This window comes from Mytilus edulis, chromosome 2 (assembly GCF_963676685.1).
Source record: "Mytilus edulis chromosome 2, xbMytEdul2.2, whole genome shotgun sequence".
Taxonomy (NCBI): Eukaryota; Metazoa; Mollusca; class Bivalvia; order Mytilida; family Mytilidae; genus Mytilus; species Mytilus edulis.
The window spans coordinates 2026825-2044965 of record NC_092345.1 but is presented as its reverse complement, the minus strand read 5'-3'; the positions used below and the strand labels follow the sequence as shown (position 1 = coordinate 2044965).

Genomic DNA, 18141 nt, shown 5'->3' with positions numbered 1-18141 from the left:
AGCCGAACGTCTCGAATGCACCCGACGAAGCTAGATCCGCGTGTTGTGCGTTAACGTCGCAGCATTTCTTTACGTTTATCAGTTTTTGTCGATGTTTTATCTTGGATTCATTAGTAAACATGACCATTTATTTACATTGTTGTGTTCTTTAATCTATTACAGGTTCATATATAGGATAATTTATTTAATCGACAATTCTACTGAAACATCCCTTCAGTATAACATCACCAGATCAGAGGGACCATACACACATAGACAACAAAAGTGTTCCTTTGATAAAGAAACAACTGAAGCAGAATAAAGGTAGTAACATTGCAATACTGATATTTCAATTAAGAAATAAAACAAAAGTAAGTTAGATATTTTGCGCTCGAGTTGAATTATAGGTTGCATTTCTGTGATATAGACAATGCATTTCTCGTAGGAACTCCGTTTGCGGCTAAAAAAAATGAGTTATTGTAAAAAATATATATCCTAGTATGGAAATCTGATATATGCACAACTTTTATTTCAAGTTCAAAGCATAGGGCTGTGCGGAATATTTTCAACATTTATATACCCTGAACTTGTTCGAGTTTAAACTTATACTAAAATTCTGTACTACCCCTACCTCCACAGTGTGTCTACTTTAGAAATCACTTTACACTGCAACAATATGTGTATATACTGGTGACAGTCACAAATACTGTCTCTATTAGATAAAACATAGAGATCATATCCGGGAACCAGAACGTAAATAAATCAAGTTATCTATGAATAGTTTCCCCAAAAGAGGCGTGATTTGAGAAAGAGCTGTATTTACAAAGTGCAACCTGTATATAGTTCCTAAATTATACTTAATTTGTCTGACAAAATTCAAACTCATATATAACAGATTAAGAAAATAAAAAAAAACAACATACGAAAAATATTACACAGAAACTAAAATATTGAATAAATAAAACTAACCAAACTAAATAGCATAATGAAACTTTGGTGTTTCAGTTCTTACTCCACCACCACTTATGACAACCGTATTGAGACTCGTATAGTAGACTTCGGGTGACATATAACGTATGACAATCATTTCATTATGTACGCTAGCGACAAAAACCTCTTGGAACCCAAATAAATCACATTTGTTGATGCCATGCACGAACAAAGATGACGGATTTTCGCCTGTGATGTAACTGTTGACATCTATGAAAGATATTGATATATATTCACAAAGAGAAAACATTTGGAGTCCTTGTTGGCGTTCTTTCGAAAACAATCATATAAATGTTAACTACCCTGCGATGACCTATAGTTGTTCACATCTTTTTATTCTTTAGCTTTGTCTCGCCTGTAACAAAATTTGCAGAATTCGAGAAATATACTTCATAAGAGACAAACGAGAGAACAGCGAATATAATAAGAGATTATTTAAAGAGTTCAGGGCGATTACAAGATACACTAAGCCCTGCAGAAATCCGATCCTGCAACTAAACAATTTAACCAAAGTATAAAATGTGACACTACCTAGAGAAACTATAACTTACCAAGTAAAAACAAGAAAGCACAGACCAGTTGTGTCAAACTAAATACAAAAATGTATTGACCTTAGGATCAGAATCATAACATATGGATTAGTATTCCGTGGCGGTGGTGGCGGCGTTAACTATTTTGCGTACAGCTTAAGAAGGTAGATGAGGCCAGGGGAATGGATTGTAACTCTTGGCTAGCGAAGATGGGTTATCGCAGACTTTACAATTAAGCTGTTGGATGTGTTCTCATTTTAGTTTGAGAGAACATGGCTGTGTAGTTTGAAACGCTTTGAACTACGGTGGCATTCAGTTATTGAGACTACTCCGAGAAAGGAACGTTTTCTTTAAATTTATTTTGTTGCTAAGCACCGATTTGACAAGTCAACCTACAAATATACACTCAGTTGTTATGTTTTGTTGGTTCACCACTATCCGAGAATTGGGGGTGAGTGATGTTATTACTCACGAAGGGGGACGAAAGATACTAGAGGGACAGTCAACAAACATAGATCCAATCTTCAAAAGTGCCTGTTACATTGAGGGTGGATGTGCCTGTTACATTCAGGGTGTATGTGCCTGTTACATTGAGGGTGGATGTAGTTGGTGTTACATTGAGGGTGGATGTAGTTGGTGTTACATTGAGGGTGGATGTAGTTGGTGTTACATTGAGGGTGGATGTAGTTGGTGTTACATTGAGGGTGGATGTGCCTGTTACATCCAGGGTGTATGTGCCTGTTACATTGAGGGGGGATGTAATTGGTTGCTTTCTGTCATATTTGTTGGTTACTCATTGATGTAATTTAAATCTTGCTGGTGGTGCCCTCTGTTGAATTGATATACACTTTTACAGGTCTGGGCCTTTCATAGCTTACTATACGGGTTCGGTTTTGCTTGTTGTTGAAAACCGTAATGTGTATGACCACTAACTTTTCAAATCTTTTTCGTTCGGTATTATTGGGTTTTTGTCTCATTGGAAATCATATCACATCTCTTAAGTTATTTTATTCGGTCTTTTGGGCATATTGTGGTTGCATTTTAACTTTGTTATTTTAACACTGATTATGAATTTTCTTTTTCTGCAAGAAAATATGATTAGAAGGAAAAACATAAAATAGTAAAATAACTGTTTTATAGAAAATACATATTCAGTCTTACAAGTTATGAACATACTGAAAAAAAAGAATTGTAAAGAGAAAACAAATTGTTAATCTCAATATATGTGTAACTCCGCAATGTGAACATCCAAATATCCTATTGCTGTGATATTCGTGGAGATATGTTGAACTTTACACCCGCACGAGGCGATGACATTTTTGACAAAACGCTCATTTGACGTGATGGCGACTGGGAATTACGTAATCTAGAATATTTAGGCGCAACTACTCCTATCTTGAAAATGTTCTTAAAAGTCTCGTGACTAAGACTAACTTGAATGGCAATCTTTTGAAGTTTATATTTATCTAGTCTTAACTCATCTTCCAATCTGTGCGCATTGTGTCGGATATCCGCCAGATTAGAAAGCGTTTGTATGTTGGAAGCATCTTTTAGAACAACAGAAAGCATGGTTTTATACATCAAAGACGTTTGGTGTTTCATGTCAACTATATGGGCTTCGCGCTCCAGTTCCTTTAATTTCTCACTGTGCACGTGGTCTACCTCGTTACACAGTTGTTGTTCTAGATCATCTAATTGTTTGTTGATCTGAATACGGAACTCTTTGATGTTTTCTTTCTCCAAACTCACTTGTTTGTTCATGGTTTCGATATTGCTTAATATGTCCTGCCTCATCTTCTCTGTATGTGTCGATATGGATTCTAGTTTTCTTTTCAAGTTAGTAATCTCGCTGTGAGTTTTGATTGTTGATGTGTCGTGTTCGATCAGACAAGTGTTGCACATTCCGTGGAGTCGTTTGGAGCATATATTGCAACAAATGTTCCAATGGTCATTACAAAATAATTTCATGTCCTCTTTTTCATGATATTTACACTTCTTAGATGCAAATCCAATATCCGGGTTCTTAATTACTTCATCGACATCAAAGACGGGATGTCGGTTGCTAGTCAACGAAAGGTGGTATTCTAAATGTTCATCGCAGAGAGTCTGCGCACAATACGCACACCAGTTATCGGCCGTAGTATCACGTCCGTGTTGTTTGCAGCGTTTACACTTTTTCTGGAGTAAATCTTTCTTACTTAGAAGTGACGAAACTAATGTACTGACAGGTAAACTTTCCGCAAAGGTTTTTGTTTCGTCTGAAGCCCTTGGTACTGATATATGGTACTCACATGTTGGACATACCACGTGCATGTTGGTCGATTGCGCCTTTTTTTGTTTTATGTGCTTTGTAATACATGTTTCACAAAACGTATGAAGACAGGGCAAATGCTTCGGTGAGCACATGTCTTGCTTGCAAAGGTTACATATCACAAGGTCATTCACCTCTGCAGAATCCATGTTGTCACCTTCAGATGCAGTCGATTTCTTTCTCGAATCCTTTTTCTTTCCTTTCCCCAGATCTTGTGCTTTAGCTGATCCTTTTTCCAATTTAGTAGTCTTTGGCAACTTTTCACTCTGTTTGATAACGTCATTCTTCTTAACAGAAGACATCTTTCTGATGGCATTAATATAAACAGCCAGAAAATGCGTACTATTGAATACCAGTACTGTTATAAAATCACTATACTGCTTTGAAGTGAAAGTGATACATTACTTTGTCGCCAATGATTTACAAAGTATCTTAATATATTAATGTCTTTACTTAATACTTATGTATTGTTCTTAGCCATATACACTGGATGCCTCATTTCATTTGAATACACAATAAACAATAGAAAACTTTCTGTGTATATAATGACTATAACAAAAGTAATGTATAGAATGGTCATGGTGTCCTATCGGTTTTAAGCATTGACCGTGTCGTTAAACATGATGTATTCAATTGTTCCAAACAAGCCTTCTCTCGTCATTCATTATAAAAGAAAGAAATATTTGTTGAAATGTGAGATGCGTGAATAAGATTGATAAAGAATATATTAAAGTTCTTCTATTTAGGAATTATGTGTAAGAAACGTAATGTTCTAGTATTGCAATATAAGAAAATTAAATTAAAACGGCTCTTTCTTTTTAGGTTTCACGTGAGCCTCTCTCAGACTAAACGAAATAATAAATTTCTAAATTTTATAAATAGTACAAGTTTTTGTTTGTCCTGTTTATATTGTGGATTTGACATGTTTAGTGGAAGCACCTGCAATCATTTCGTTTTTTATGTCCTGTTTATATTGTGGATTTGACATGTATAGTGGATGCACCTGCAATCATTTCGTTTTTTTTATGTCCTGTTTATATTGTGGATTTGACATGTATAGTGGATGCACCTGCAATTATTTCGTTTTTTTTATGTCTTGTTTATATTGTGGATTTGACATGTATAGTGGATGCACCTGCAATCATTTCGTTTTTTTATATGTCCTGTTTATATTGTGGATTTGACATGTATAGGGGATGCATCTGCAATCATTTCGTTTTTTTTTTGTCCTGTTTGAATTGTGGATTTGACATGTATAGTGGATGCACCTGCAATCATTTCGTTTTTTTTTATGTCCTGTTTATATTGTGGATTTGACATGTATAATGGATGCACCTGCAATCATTTCGTTTTTTTATGTCCTGTTTATATTTTTGGATTTGACATGTATAGTGGATGCACCTGCAATCATTTCGCTTTTTTTTGTCCTGTTTGAATTGTGGATTTGACATGTATAGTGGATGCACCTGCAATCATTTCGTTTATTTTTTGTCCTGTTTGAATTGTGGATTTGACATGTATAGTGGATGCACTTGCAATCATTTCGTTTTTTTTTTGTGTGTCCTGTTTGAATTGTGGATTTGACATGTTGGGTGGATGCAATCATTTCGTTTTTTTATGAGATTCGTGTAGCTCAGTCTTTTCTTTTCAATGTTTTTTTGTACTTTCGTCGTCTTTGATTGTCTTTATATTATAGGTTTTATTATTTCTTTGATATCTTCCACCCGTTTCCTATATCACTCCTGTATGTAACTATGAATATTTTGTGAAGTGAAGTTGTTTTTATTTCTTGTCCTGTGGTCTTTGGTAGAAAAAAAATTAACTAAAATACCAAATTCCGAGGATAATTCGAAATGAAAAGTCCGTTATCAAACGGCAAAGTTGTTTTGTTTTCAATCATATCATATCTCTTTGTTAACCAATTACCACATTTTTCATGTTATTTCGAAAAGACAATTATTTTACAACATTCATGACTGCATGTAATTTATCGCTTCATACAAAATTAACGTACATTTGTCAAAAAGTTTGAACACATCAAAATACTGAAAGAAGCAATTCCTAAATAAAAGCAATATACATAGTTTTATTTGGATCTTATCTAACAAGCAAACATGTCCTAGATCTACAGTTAAAATCAGCGATAAAAACTACCTTTTTTTAAAATTTTCAAACAAAATCAATTATTTATAACAAGAGACTGCAACACATCTTAGAAATGTTATAGCAATGTTATGGCATTATTTTCATATGACACGAACATCTTTCCAGCGTTCGGAATTAATGCAATTGGCTTCCGGAAATGTGGATCCTCGGGTGTCATTATTTCTAACAGGTTTGCCTCGGGGGATACTTGATGAACATTGTTTGAATGAAATCCACAGACATACACGTGACCTTTAGAATCGATAGCAACACCCATAGGAAGTTTGAGATGTTTGTGTGAGTATTGGAAAATATTGACTCCGTCCATATTGACACAATTGAGAGTTCCGCGTTCGGATGAGTCGGTGTAGTAGATACGACTGTCGTCTGCCACGGCAACATACTTTACTTTATCTCCCTTTGTAGGTATTGACTTTTCGTGCATAAGTTTATGCTCTTCTGTGATATCCCATATGTCTAGCTTGGACTTGCAAGCCACGATTAACTTTGTTCCTGTACTTGCGAGACCATATCCTTTATCCGTTGTTTTATAGAAATGCTTTAACTGCTTTTCTAAGGAAATGTTTCCTATTTCAATAAGTTGAATTTGATTGTCCTTCGGAAAAGTAATAGCTACGACATCACGATTCTTCTTTTGGGGAAGTAGTGCCACGTCAAAAGGATTACCTGGAAGTGAAAATGTCAAAGTGGTGTCTCTCTTTCCGTATTCTGTATAGGAACGAAGTTCTTTCCCCCTGTTGTCAACCAAGAACAAGTTGGAATTTAAACTTATTCCTCCAGAAATGAAACTACATTGGAATTTCAGAGCTAAAAACTTGTTTCGTCTTTCTCTTTCAATCATTGTACTATGTGCAGTATGTACACTAACCTTGCTTTCTTCTTTGCCTTCGATTTTAGGTTTTGTTTGCCTCACTTTCACCTCGGCAAGCTGGGTGATATTACCTGTCACGTCGAGTGGAATTATATCCACCTCACTTTTGGAAAGCATTGATTTTTTATGGTAAACATGTTCATCTAATATTTTGACCTGCTCAATAAGTTTTTCTACTTGATGATAAGCTTGTGCATCGGTTGTCGATCTACCAACAGCTTCGGCTAGAATTTTGTAATGGTCGAGTGTTGCGTCTTTGTCTTTAAAACTTTTGATATCTTTATTCATATCTTCTATCTCTGCCGCATGTGCTTTACTAAGCTCTTCCTTCAGTGTAACCTCTAAACTGTCAAGATGTTGATTAATTACGTCTCGCAGTGTCTTGATCGCGGCCTCTTTTTGTGTCTTTTGATTGTTTAGATCTGTTATATTTTGCTCTCTATTCTTGATAATATTGGCTACTTCCATTTTCATCTTGTCAACTGCCGTGACACCGAATGTATTCTTCATTGCATCTACAGCATGTTTAATGTCTGCTACCCGACACTCACTATGGTGTAAAGAACGACAGTCACTACAGAGAAGTTTTTTATGATCCATGCAATATTTCTCCAATTTTTTACGTCCATGTTTTTGTTTGGTGCAAAAAGTTGGGGGATACACTAACGACGGGTCTTTCTCAATTTCCGAAATCGCGTTCACTTTGTGCGTATCACGTGGTGTCATTGCATTATGGCGGACAGCATGCTCCTCGCACATGGCCTCTGCACAATAAGCACACCATGATGCAGCGTCTGTCTTTTTATTGTTTATCTGGCAAGTTTTACAAACCTTTGTTTTCAGTACATCCTGTACCATTAATGCCGATATAAAGTGATCCGTGGGAAGTTTGTTGACCAAACTGTTGACATCCTTAGTACGGGCGTCAGGAAGTGGAGCTATGCAGATAGGGCATTTCAGCTGCGCCGTAGAATCTGTATCTAAAGCTGATTTCAGATTCTTAATAATACAGTCTTCACAGTAGGAATGTAGGCATGGTAGCTGTTTCGGAGCTGTGTACGTGTTTTTGCAAAGATGACATTTGGTCAAGTCTATTCCCTGTCCTGCTTTGGACTTCGAACCATTCACAGAAACAGTAGTTGGTCTCGACACATCAGCTGCCATTTTGAAAATACCAGGTTCAAAATACAATTTGGTATTTTACCTAAGTCATTATATGAAGTTAAATTCTTCGTTGTAATTTAGTATATATACAATAACAATAGTTTAAACAATCAGCTCCCGTTTTATCTACGTCATCTTATACATTTTGAATACGTTTTGATTCAATATCATCTCCTTTATTGAGGGTCTATATGAGACGATTCAATATATCAATGCAGAACAGTACATAGTCGCCTAACTGTGTAATAAACAAATAAACTCATCATAGATACCAGGATTAAATTTTCTATCCTGGCCAGACGCGCGTTTCGTAGCTACTATTATAATAAATTAATAAAAAGTAAAATTGCAAAAATACCTAACTCCGATGAAAATTCGTTTTAATCATAGTTGATATAAATCAAGACAACAATAGTATACCACTGTTCAAAAGTCATAAAACGATTGTTAGAGAAAAAAATACGGGTTACAATCTAAAACCGAGGGGAACACATGAACTATAAGAGGAAAACAACAAAATAATAAAACACAAAAGTGAAATAAAAACAAACAACAATGCAACTACCATTTACTTATTTGAAGGATTCATACAAATATTTTCAACGGTATTCAAATTGAATTTACTTAATCGATAAATCTGTATCGACATACAGATCCCCTCTAATGCAACCAAGCCTGGAAGATATATAACAAACCTTTGCCATGCAACAGTTATAGATGGAACCTTAACGGAGTATAGCATTGTTGATCTGTCATTCAGATCTTTAAATTTAAAGTACAGTTAATGTTGTGATGAGAAGATAGCATGTATTATTTTTGAAAGGCTTGGTAATATAATACCTATTGTATATACCATTAAAATGATTAAAATGTAGTTTGACAGACGACTAATCTTGTAAAAGGTCTATCGTGACTTCAATTCCCTCTAACCTTAAACATTTAAACATTTAATTTATATACAAATTTATATACTGGTCATAAACATAAATGTATTGTATTGTTTCATGAAAGAAAGATAAAAAACAACGTCTTATTGATTATTTCATAGTTTCTCACAATAAAAAAAATATTTCATACCATACAGCATATTTTAATGTGAAAATGTCCCAAACAACTAATTAATCAATCATCGTGCACACTTTATTTTATCTTTGTTTATTATTTAAAAACAAATAAACTAAGAGATTAAGCATTAAGAAAACCCACAAAACACTTAAAATAAACTCATGTCCTTCGGAATTGTAGGTGATCCTAATCCACTTACTTTCAAGTGAAAAAGTCCCCAAGAACGAATTTTGCACATCCGTGGATTTATTTTTGTTTCTGTTATGGTTTCGTTTTGGATAATCTGTTTTGTGTTATAGTTTGTAGTTCAAATAATTATAAAATTTATTTTCCATGCTATCATTGTCATGAAAAATTTTTTGTACAAAAATTGTAAAATTAATTGTATAAAGTTCGAGATTGCATGTTAGTTATGTAAGCGTATACTGTTTTTGATATCCTGAGGTGTTTGTCGTTGGTGGAATATGTTCGTTGTTGTTCTGCAGTTTTCATGATGTTTCGACTATTATATATGATTTGTTTGTGCGCTTCTCTGTTATGAATGTTCTTGCGTGTGTTTGTGCTGTATTTCTGATACGTAGTGTTTCAGCAGTATGTTTTTAACATTGTCATAAAGCGGGAGGTTTGGCATGTCATTACACCAGGTTGAAACATCCTGTACCAAGTCAGGAGTATGGTAGTTGTTATCAAATTGGCCGTGTCTATGTGTGTTGGTGTTTGTTTTTGTTGCATTTCGATGCTTTTGTTCCATTAACCTCGGTTTTTGTTTGTAACCCGGATTTGTGTTTTTCTCAATCGATCTATGACTTTTGAACACCGGTATACTAGTACACCTTGCAAGTCTAGAGATCATAACTTTAATTGTCCTTGATGTTTTTATGGGGAATATGTTGACCCATCGTCTACACAAATTAGAAATCAGCTGACAGAACTATGGTTCAACAGCTACTATCGTGTTGTTATAAAGTTGATAGTTCTGCGATTAATTTATACTGTGAACTATAATAAGAGTTGTCTCATTGGCACTCATACCACATCTTCTTATATCTTTTTAACAATACCATACTCGTAGAATAAAAAAAGAACACTACACATTAATGAGCAACATCCAGGTGACGAGATAAAGTTTGTGGATTGTCCTATACTGTCAATTACCAACAGCTAAATATACCCACCAGAATATAACATCTATCACAAGGACACAAAGAAAGAGAAAACTAGATGTAAAGTCTTTATGACCATACACAACACATTTGTAAGCTCTGAAATACAGAACTAAACACCAGCTATGAACTAAACTGAACACAAATCCAACAAAAAAAGGTACATATGCTCATACGTAATCCCCCCAAAAAAAACAGAACAAAGAGAGTATCGCTGAATTCAAAACAGTGTCAGTAGAGCTTCACAAAACAATACATGCTTAATGATCGGGATGTCTTCAAACTAACATGATAGAATTGGACAAACAAAACAGTCTACCAAGGAACCAAACATGCAGAAGAATATTATATTCTTGGTGAAAATGGATTAACTCAATTAATACAAGAACGAACTAGAAATAAAAATGCATTGGACTTTCTTATTACTAACTGGCCAAGTAAAATGATGAGCTTATATGTCAAACCAAAAATTCAGACCATGATATACACCTCTCCTTGCCAACCTTTTCTTATATCATACGAGTCTACCATGATATGCACCTCTCCTTGCCAACCTTTTCTTATATCATACGAGTTTATTCCGACACTTGTCAAAAACAAGAAGATTAAAGAATGCAGATCATTTAATTTCACATTCTGATATATTGACGTTGTTCAATCCAAACTGTTCTGATTGGATTCCAATATCATGTCCTCCAGAATTAGAAATTAAAGAAACAACAGACGAAACCCTCTGTCTCAATTTTAGACTTATACCTCGAATTTGACAGAAGCGGTCATCTCTACCAACATTTACGACATACGAGACGATTTTAATTTTGAAATTATTAATATTCCCCACTTTAGTAGCAATATGCCAACTTTACCTGCATATGGGATATACATTTCCAACTCATTCAGTATTCAAGACCTTACAGCTGCTACTCGGACTTTGTAAAAGGTCTCCAGTTTTTGAGCAAAAAGTTGATGAACCAGTGTTATGTCAAAGAACGAGACGTCTTTTTTCTAAAAAGGTACATCGGAAGATAGCAAAACCTTGTTAAATATCCCTTTTAACTTCACAAATAATACACGATGGCATTGCAGTCTTGAGGTTCTGATGTTGTTTATCATCTTAATTACGTATTAAAGTGTTCTTTTATTTATTTTTGTAAATTAGTATTTGTACTTTTTAGTCTATTTTTGATTAGATCCATTTGACATGGCTCGGTAATTATGCATCGCGTCATTGTGTTATTGTGCTATGGTATATTTTTGTATTATTTTTTGCTAGTGTGCTTTTGTCTATATGCTTTGTTGGCTTTCTTTGTTGAGATATTTATTTTGTTTTATAGTGATTAAGATTATAACACAATGTTGACTGCTGTATCCCTATTTTTGACACTTTTACCTATTATGTCTGGTTGTTTTGTTCACACTTCGTTGTCAATATAATGGAATTTAATGCGACTGACATACAAGTGAGAGGTTTAGCTAGCTATAAAACTAGGTTTATTCCACCATTTGCTACATAAAGAAATGACTGTACCAAGTCATGAATATGACAGTTATTTTCTATTCATTTGATGTGTTTGAGTTTTTGATTTTATAAATGACTCTCCGTTTTGAAGTTTACTTGAATCTCGGTATTTTTGTGGTTTCATATTTTACCGATGTAACTATTATATCGAATGAGAACAGAACAAATCATTGAAAAGAAAGAACAGTCTCAGTAAAAATTGATAACAAAAATAAATAGCAGTCAGAATTTAAATCCAGTATTTCAACCATTAAAATACGTGAAGAATTTTTTGTTCTAGTAGTATATGAACTAGGTAAGCCCGAGTCTGAACATTCGTGGCTGCATGTAATGGATTTAGCTAACATATGAACTGAAGCATAACTGATGCAACAAACATAATGTCCTTTCATTTAAACCAAGATACCTTTACGCTTCGACCTTCAAACCAAAACATTAAATTATTCACTTTCAGAGAAAAGTTTGACACACAATTTTAATGTATAATGAATGTAAGTTGAAAAGTTGGACACACAATTTTAATGTATAATGAATGTAAGTTTTCTAACTATTGGCAAATAGAAAGACGCTTCGAGGCAGATCTACACTCAAATTTATAACATGCATAACATTACCAAGCTGCAGACCAAATTCAAAAATCATTCCCTTTAAAAGAAGCCATGAAAACTTTGACGACAATTTTTCTACCCAAGGTCTTTCTGACGGACGGAATGGCAGAGTTTATAAAGAGTTTAGAGCTAACGGCGACGGTAATATCATGATATATAATGTACATCTATATATATATACTTAGGTCTACACTTGATTTTGTAATCTTTTTATTTGAACATATATACACAGCACACCAATCGAGAGAGTACAGTATCAATGTAATGACGTAATTTTGTGTTTGTCATATGTCACAAAGATTTTACCATCTATTTCAATGAGAAATAATGGTTTATTAAAGTGCGAATCTTTAGGCGTTGTAACTTTCATAAGAACACCCTCGGGACTTATCAGGTGTATATTATTTGAGTAGTATGCAGCGACATACACATTCCCACTTTGATCTAAGACTAGCCCCATTGGCATCCGCAGATTATGATGACTATAAGCAAATATATTGGTGCCATCTAAAGTTGTACAAACAACAGAACCTTTGTCTGCTGAATCAGAATAATAAATCCTGTTGTCTGCTGCACAGACGTAGTTCACGTGATCCCCTTTGGTCAAAATGCTTCTCTCGAACATCAAATTATAGTCCTCGTCCATTCGCCATATTTCTAGCTTTGTATGACATGCAACTATGATATATCCATCCATATAAGATATTCCGTAACATTTTCCATTGGTCTTGTAATAAGCTCCTTTTGTATTGTGGTCATCCCCGAATTCCAGAACTTGCAATCGATTTTTCAGAGGAATCGTGGCGATCACCATGATAGTCGAGCGTCGTGGTGGCAGAACCGTGACGTCAAACGGATTTCCTTCCTGTTCCGCTTTAAACGAGAAAACCTGTTTTTCTTCTCTGTGACCTTCTATTGAATAACCGCGTATTTCTTTCCCGCGATTATCAACCAGAAGAAGTGACGACTTTAATGAACACCCTCCTGTTATTTTACTGCTGGAATATCTTAGAACAAGAAAGGTACTGCCCTTTTCCCGCCGCGGATGGAGAAGTTTAGATCTTGGTGTTAGGATTCCGCTGTGTTTTGGTCTTGCTTCAAATGCTGGTGGAGGAGTGATCGGCCTTTGGTTGATTTCTACTTCTGCGAGCTTTCCCATGTTTCCAGCTAAATTGTTGGAAACAACAACAAAATCTGTGCGTTTCAGTTTCGATATTCTATGATGCAAATTTTCGTCCAGGATTTTACACTGGTGTCTAATTTTAGCAAGCTCCGTCAACGCTAATACATCTGATGAGTTTTTTAAGACACTCTCCAATAATAGCTTATAAAAGGAAACACTTTGTTGTTTATGTTCAAAAAGTTGGACTTCCTTTTCAATCTCTTTTGTCTTTTGACGATGAATTTTATGAAGATCATCCATCATGCTAGTCTCGAGTTTGTCCAGATGTTCATTTATTTGTTCGCGCATTTTTTTAACAGCTTTTTTCTCTTCTGATTTCTGGTGCTCAAGATCATCTATATTTCTCCTCCTGTCTTGGAGAATATGTTCTGAATGTGATCCCATAATTTCTAAGTCCCCAATCAGCCTGGTTGTTTCGGGTTTGTTCTTTACGCTAGATGCGGCCAATTCCAAAGATTCGACATCGCATATCTCGTGACTTGATTTCCAGCAGATCTCACAACAAGGATACTTATGATCTTGACAAAAATATTTAATTCTTTCGTATTCATGAACATTACATTTCCCGGAAGTTTCCGCTATCTGAGGATTTTTCTCAATTTGTGACATCTTAAACACATGATGTATTGAAGGTGACGTCAGAGCGTTGTGGTAAGACAAATGTTCAGGGCACAAAGTTTCTGCGCAGTAAGAACACCATGAGTCGGCTGATGTTTTCTTTCCAGTATTATTACAAGGTTTACATTGCTTTTGTTTTATCTGTTTCTGTACCAACAAAGACGAAATGAAAAGACTCGGTGGTAAACTTTCAGCAAACACTTTGGCGTCAACGTTATTGCGCGAATTTGAAACCGGAATTTCGCAAACTGGACATCGAATTTGACAATGGGGATCCTCATCTTTTAAGTTAGCCACATTGGAGGAAATGCAACCCTCGCAAAACGCGTGAAGGCATGGAAATTGCTTTGGCGCAGTCATCTCCTTGTCACATATTGGACAGACCATTAAATCTGATTTTAAAACGTCGGCCATTGATTTTGCAGAAATCGGTCTCACTGGTCTGTTTGTCCTATTATCGTGTTGTGGACTGATACCTCCTATTGGATATGAAACTGATTTAGATCCATTTGGTGTCATTTTGTCGGGAGTGTGTCCTGGTTTCTCTTCAAATGATGGTTTTAAATCCATACTTCCGGTGGTTTCCCCTACATTTGTTGGCATGTTCGTTGCCGATCCTGTCTCATTCTGTTTCGTCCCATTAACAGACATGGTTCCATTTGTTTGGTTACTCATACTGTTCGTGCTATTTTCTGATGTCTTTAACACGTTCCCAGGATTCGCAGGGAATGGCGCAGGACCACCAATTTCTGTCTTATCTGGAGGACGAATGCTGGCAGACATATTGGAACATGGAAACAGTAACTAATTGGCGATCAAATATGTGTGTACCTTAGATTGATTTAAAAGGCGACATTTGACAAATATATTGTCATACATAGAGCAAATTAGATTACCATCACGATTTATTGTTCTATACTTTAATCGTGATCAATCAAACCTGATCGTTCCGTTTGTACCAACGTTGATCCAATAAAAAAAAAAAACAACGTAAAGGAGAAGAACAAAACACACACACACACAAGCATATAAAAGCCATTTTATAGTATGAAAATACTGTGAATTTATTTTCGTGGATTGGAGAAAAATTGTTAAAATCGTAGATATTTGATTTTGTTGTTTATTCAAAAGTCTGCATACAAGAAACATTTTAATTCGTGGTTCATCTAAACTCATGAAATACATTGAATTAAGTTAATTAATCTATCGGTATAATCTATCAGTGACCACTGTATTTAGTAATCTATCGGTATAATCTATCAGTGACCACTGTATTTAGTAATGATCTATCAGTGACCACTGTATTTAGTAATGATCTATCAGTGACCACTGTATTTAGTAATGATCTATCAGTGACCACTGTATTTAGTAATGATCTATCAGTGACCACTGTATTTAGTTATGATCTATCAGTGACCACTGTATTTAGTAATGATCTATCAGTGACCACTGTATTACATTTATGTTGATACATTACAGAAAAACGCAAAAATGAATAAAAAAAAAAAAGTAAACAAAAATAAAAATATATAATGGATTTTGGGGAAAAAAATGAGGTATAGAAAAGTGTCAGGTCCCCCAAGCACCTATGTTTTATCCCAGTTTGCTGGCAGTAATCATATGGACTGAAATGAATAGATCATATCTAGATATTTCCAAGACAAAAAGGAAAGGCTAATTTGATTTGACTTCAGTTAACTTTCTTCATATGCTAGATAATGTCATTATTTCCGTTCTAAATAACTCTATTTAGAATATTTACGGCTTATTTATCGTGCACATTTTTATCCCCAAAGTCGATCTATTTTTTTAAAATTTAAAACGTGAGACCATCGTTAAGTTTGTCATTGGATACAAAATACAGATTGGACCTCTTTAAACCAGATTGTGCACATTAATCTAGATCATCATGTGTCTATTGTTTTAATATAATTCAATGTTACTGCGTATTAATTACTAGTCAAGATTTAAAATTTATAATAAAAGAAGTAATATATTTAACACTTGAAAAAAAATAATATACTATAACTACCCTCTCTTGAATAAAACCATTCTCATAAGGCAATTTTAAATATAAATAAAAGAGAAAATTTTACTATTTCCTATTTTTAAATGAAACTCGCTGTTGTAAGACTTCACAAATATATTTTTGTTTATTGTAAATTAATTCTTTAATTTTCATTTTTTTTTAAATTCTTGCTCATGATTTTATATATATGGAAGTATTTAACGACTTTGACGGGCTATACAGTGATTTTATCATTGTTTTCGGACTTTTATCAGATAAGGAATAGAACTAAATGGTGACTTTTTTTTTATTATTTCGGAGTTCAATCAGACAAAGAATGGAACATGAGGATGAATGTATCACCGTTATCGGAGTTTTATCAGAAAGATAATGGAACAAGACAATTAAAATCATCTTCCGTCTTGTCTTCGAAACATCGGACAAAGCACTATGTATCGAAAAGTTCTCGCAAATCGTCCCGAATATGTTTTAACTATTTTTCACTGGACGTTGAGCAAACAATAAACAACCCAACCCACTGTTCAGATAAATTCAAACAGACATGGAATTAAGGCAAAAATGAACAGCAAACAGAGTATTACCATATCTTCTAACAAAATATAAATGAAAACGTTGTATTACCATATCTTTTGACAAATTGCTATGCATTCACCAACTGTCATCCGAGTATAAAAAAATAATAATTGCTTCGCTGAGCGTAGCTGGATACGACCGCAGAGCTGAAACCCTAAACAGTTGTGGCAAAAATGGACACAATAATAGCACTTAATACAGGTCTTAATTTGTATTGTAATTAAGTATTTGACACATAATAGGTTTCTGACACAGGATACCTGTAGTCAAAGAACTTAGAATTGGTTATATGATTCTGAAACAGGATACCTATAGTCAAAGAACTTAGAATTGGTTATAGGTTTCTGACACAGGATACCTGTAGTCAAAGAACTTAGAATTGGTTATATGATTCTGACACAGGATAACTGTAGTCAAAGAACTTAGAATTGGTTATAGGTTTCTGACACAGGATAACTGTAGTCAAAGAACTTAGAATTGGTTATATGATTCTGACACAGGATACCTGTAGTCAAAGAACTTAGAATTGGTTATATGATTCTGACACAGGATAACTGTAGTCAAAGAACGTAGAATTGGTTATAGGTTTCTGACACAGGATACCTGTAGTCAAAGAACTTAGAATTGATTATATGATTCTGTCACGTGATACCTGTAGTCAAAGAACTTAGAATTGATTATATGATTCTGACACAGGATACCTGTAGTCAAAGAACTTAGAATTGATTATATGATTCTGACACAGGATACCTGTAGTCAAAGAACTTAGAATTGATTATATGATTCTGACACAGGATACCTGTAGTTAAAGAACTTAGAAATGATTATATGATTCTGACACAGGATACCTGTAGTCAAAGAACTTAGAATTGGTTATATGATTCTGACACAGGATACCTGTAGTCAAAGAACTTAGAATTGATTATATGATTCTGTCACGTGATACCTGTAGTCAAAGAACTTAGAATTGATTATATGATTCTGACACAGGATACCTGTAGTCAAAGAACTTAGAATTGATTATATGATTCTGACACAGGATACCTGTAGTCAAAGAACTTAGAATTGATTATATGATTCTGACACAGGATACCTGTAGTTAAAGAACTTAGAATTGATTATATGATTCTGACACAGGATACCTGTAGTCAAAGAACTTAGAATTGGTTATATGATTCTGACACAGGATACCTTGGTTATATGATTCTGACACAGGATACCTGTAGTCAAAAAACTTAGAATTGGTTATATGATTCTGACACAGGATAACTGTAGTCAAAGAACTTAGAATTGATTATAGGTTTCTGACACAGGATACCTATAGTCAAAGAACTTAGAATTGGTTATAGGTTTCTGACACAGGATACCTGTA

General features: G+C 34.5%; 3 protein-coding genes across 3 annotated transcripts; all 3 read right to left on the bottom strand.

Moving 5' to 3' along the window:
* Nucleotides 1-2756: 2756 nt before the first annotated feature.
* LOC139510400 (E3 ubiquitin-protein ligase TRIM33-like) lies at nt 2757-4112 on the bottom strand. Its single transcript, XM_071296982.1, has one exon. It carries the CDS (start codon nt 4110-4112, stop codon nt 2757-2759), a length of 1356 nt encoding a protein of 451 aa, XP_071153083.1.
* Nucleotides 4113-5876: 1764 nt separating this feature from the next.
* LOC139511221 (E3 ubiquitin-protein ligase TRIM45-like) lies at nt 5877-8038 on the bottom strand. Its single transcript, XM_071297800.1, has one exon. It carries the CDS (start codon nt 8009-8011, stop codon nt 6032-6034), a length of 1980 nt encoding a protein of 659 aa, XP_071153901.1. The 5' UTR covers nt 8012-8038; the 3' UTR covers nt 5877-6031.
* Nucleotides 8039-12559: 4521 nt separating this feature from the next.
* Nucleotides 12560-15001, bottom strand: LOC139511220 (E3 ubiquitin-protein ligase TRIM71-like). Its single transcript, XM_071297799.1, has one exon. It carries the CDS (start codon nt 14948-14950, stop codon nt 12623-12625), a length of 2328 nt encoding a protein of 775 aa, XP_071153900.1. The 5' UTR covers nt 14951-15001; the 3' UTR covers nt 12560-12622.
* Nucleotides 15002-18141: the final 3140 nt, after the last annotated feature.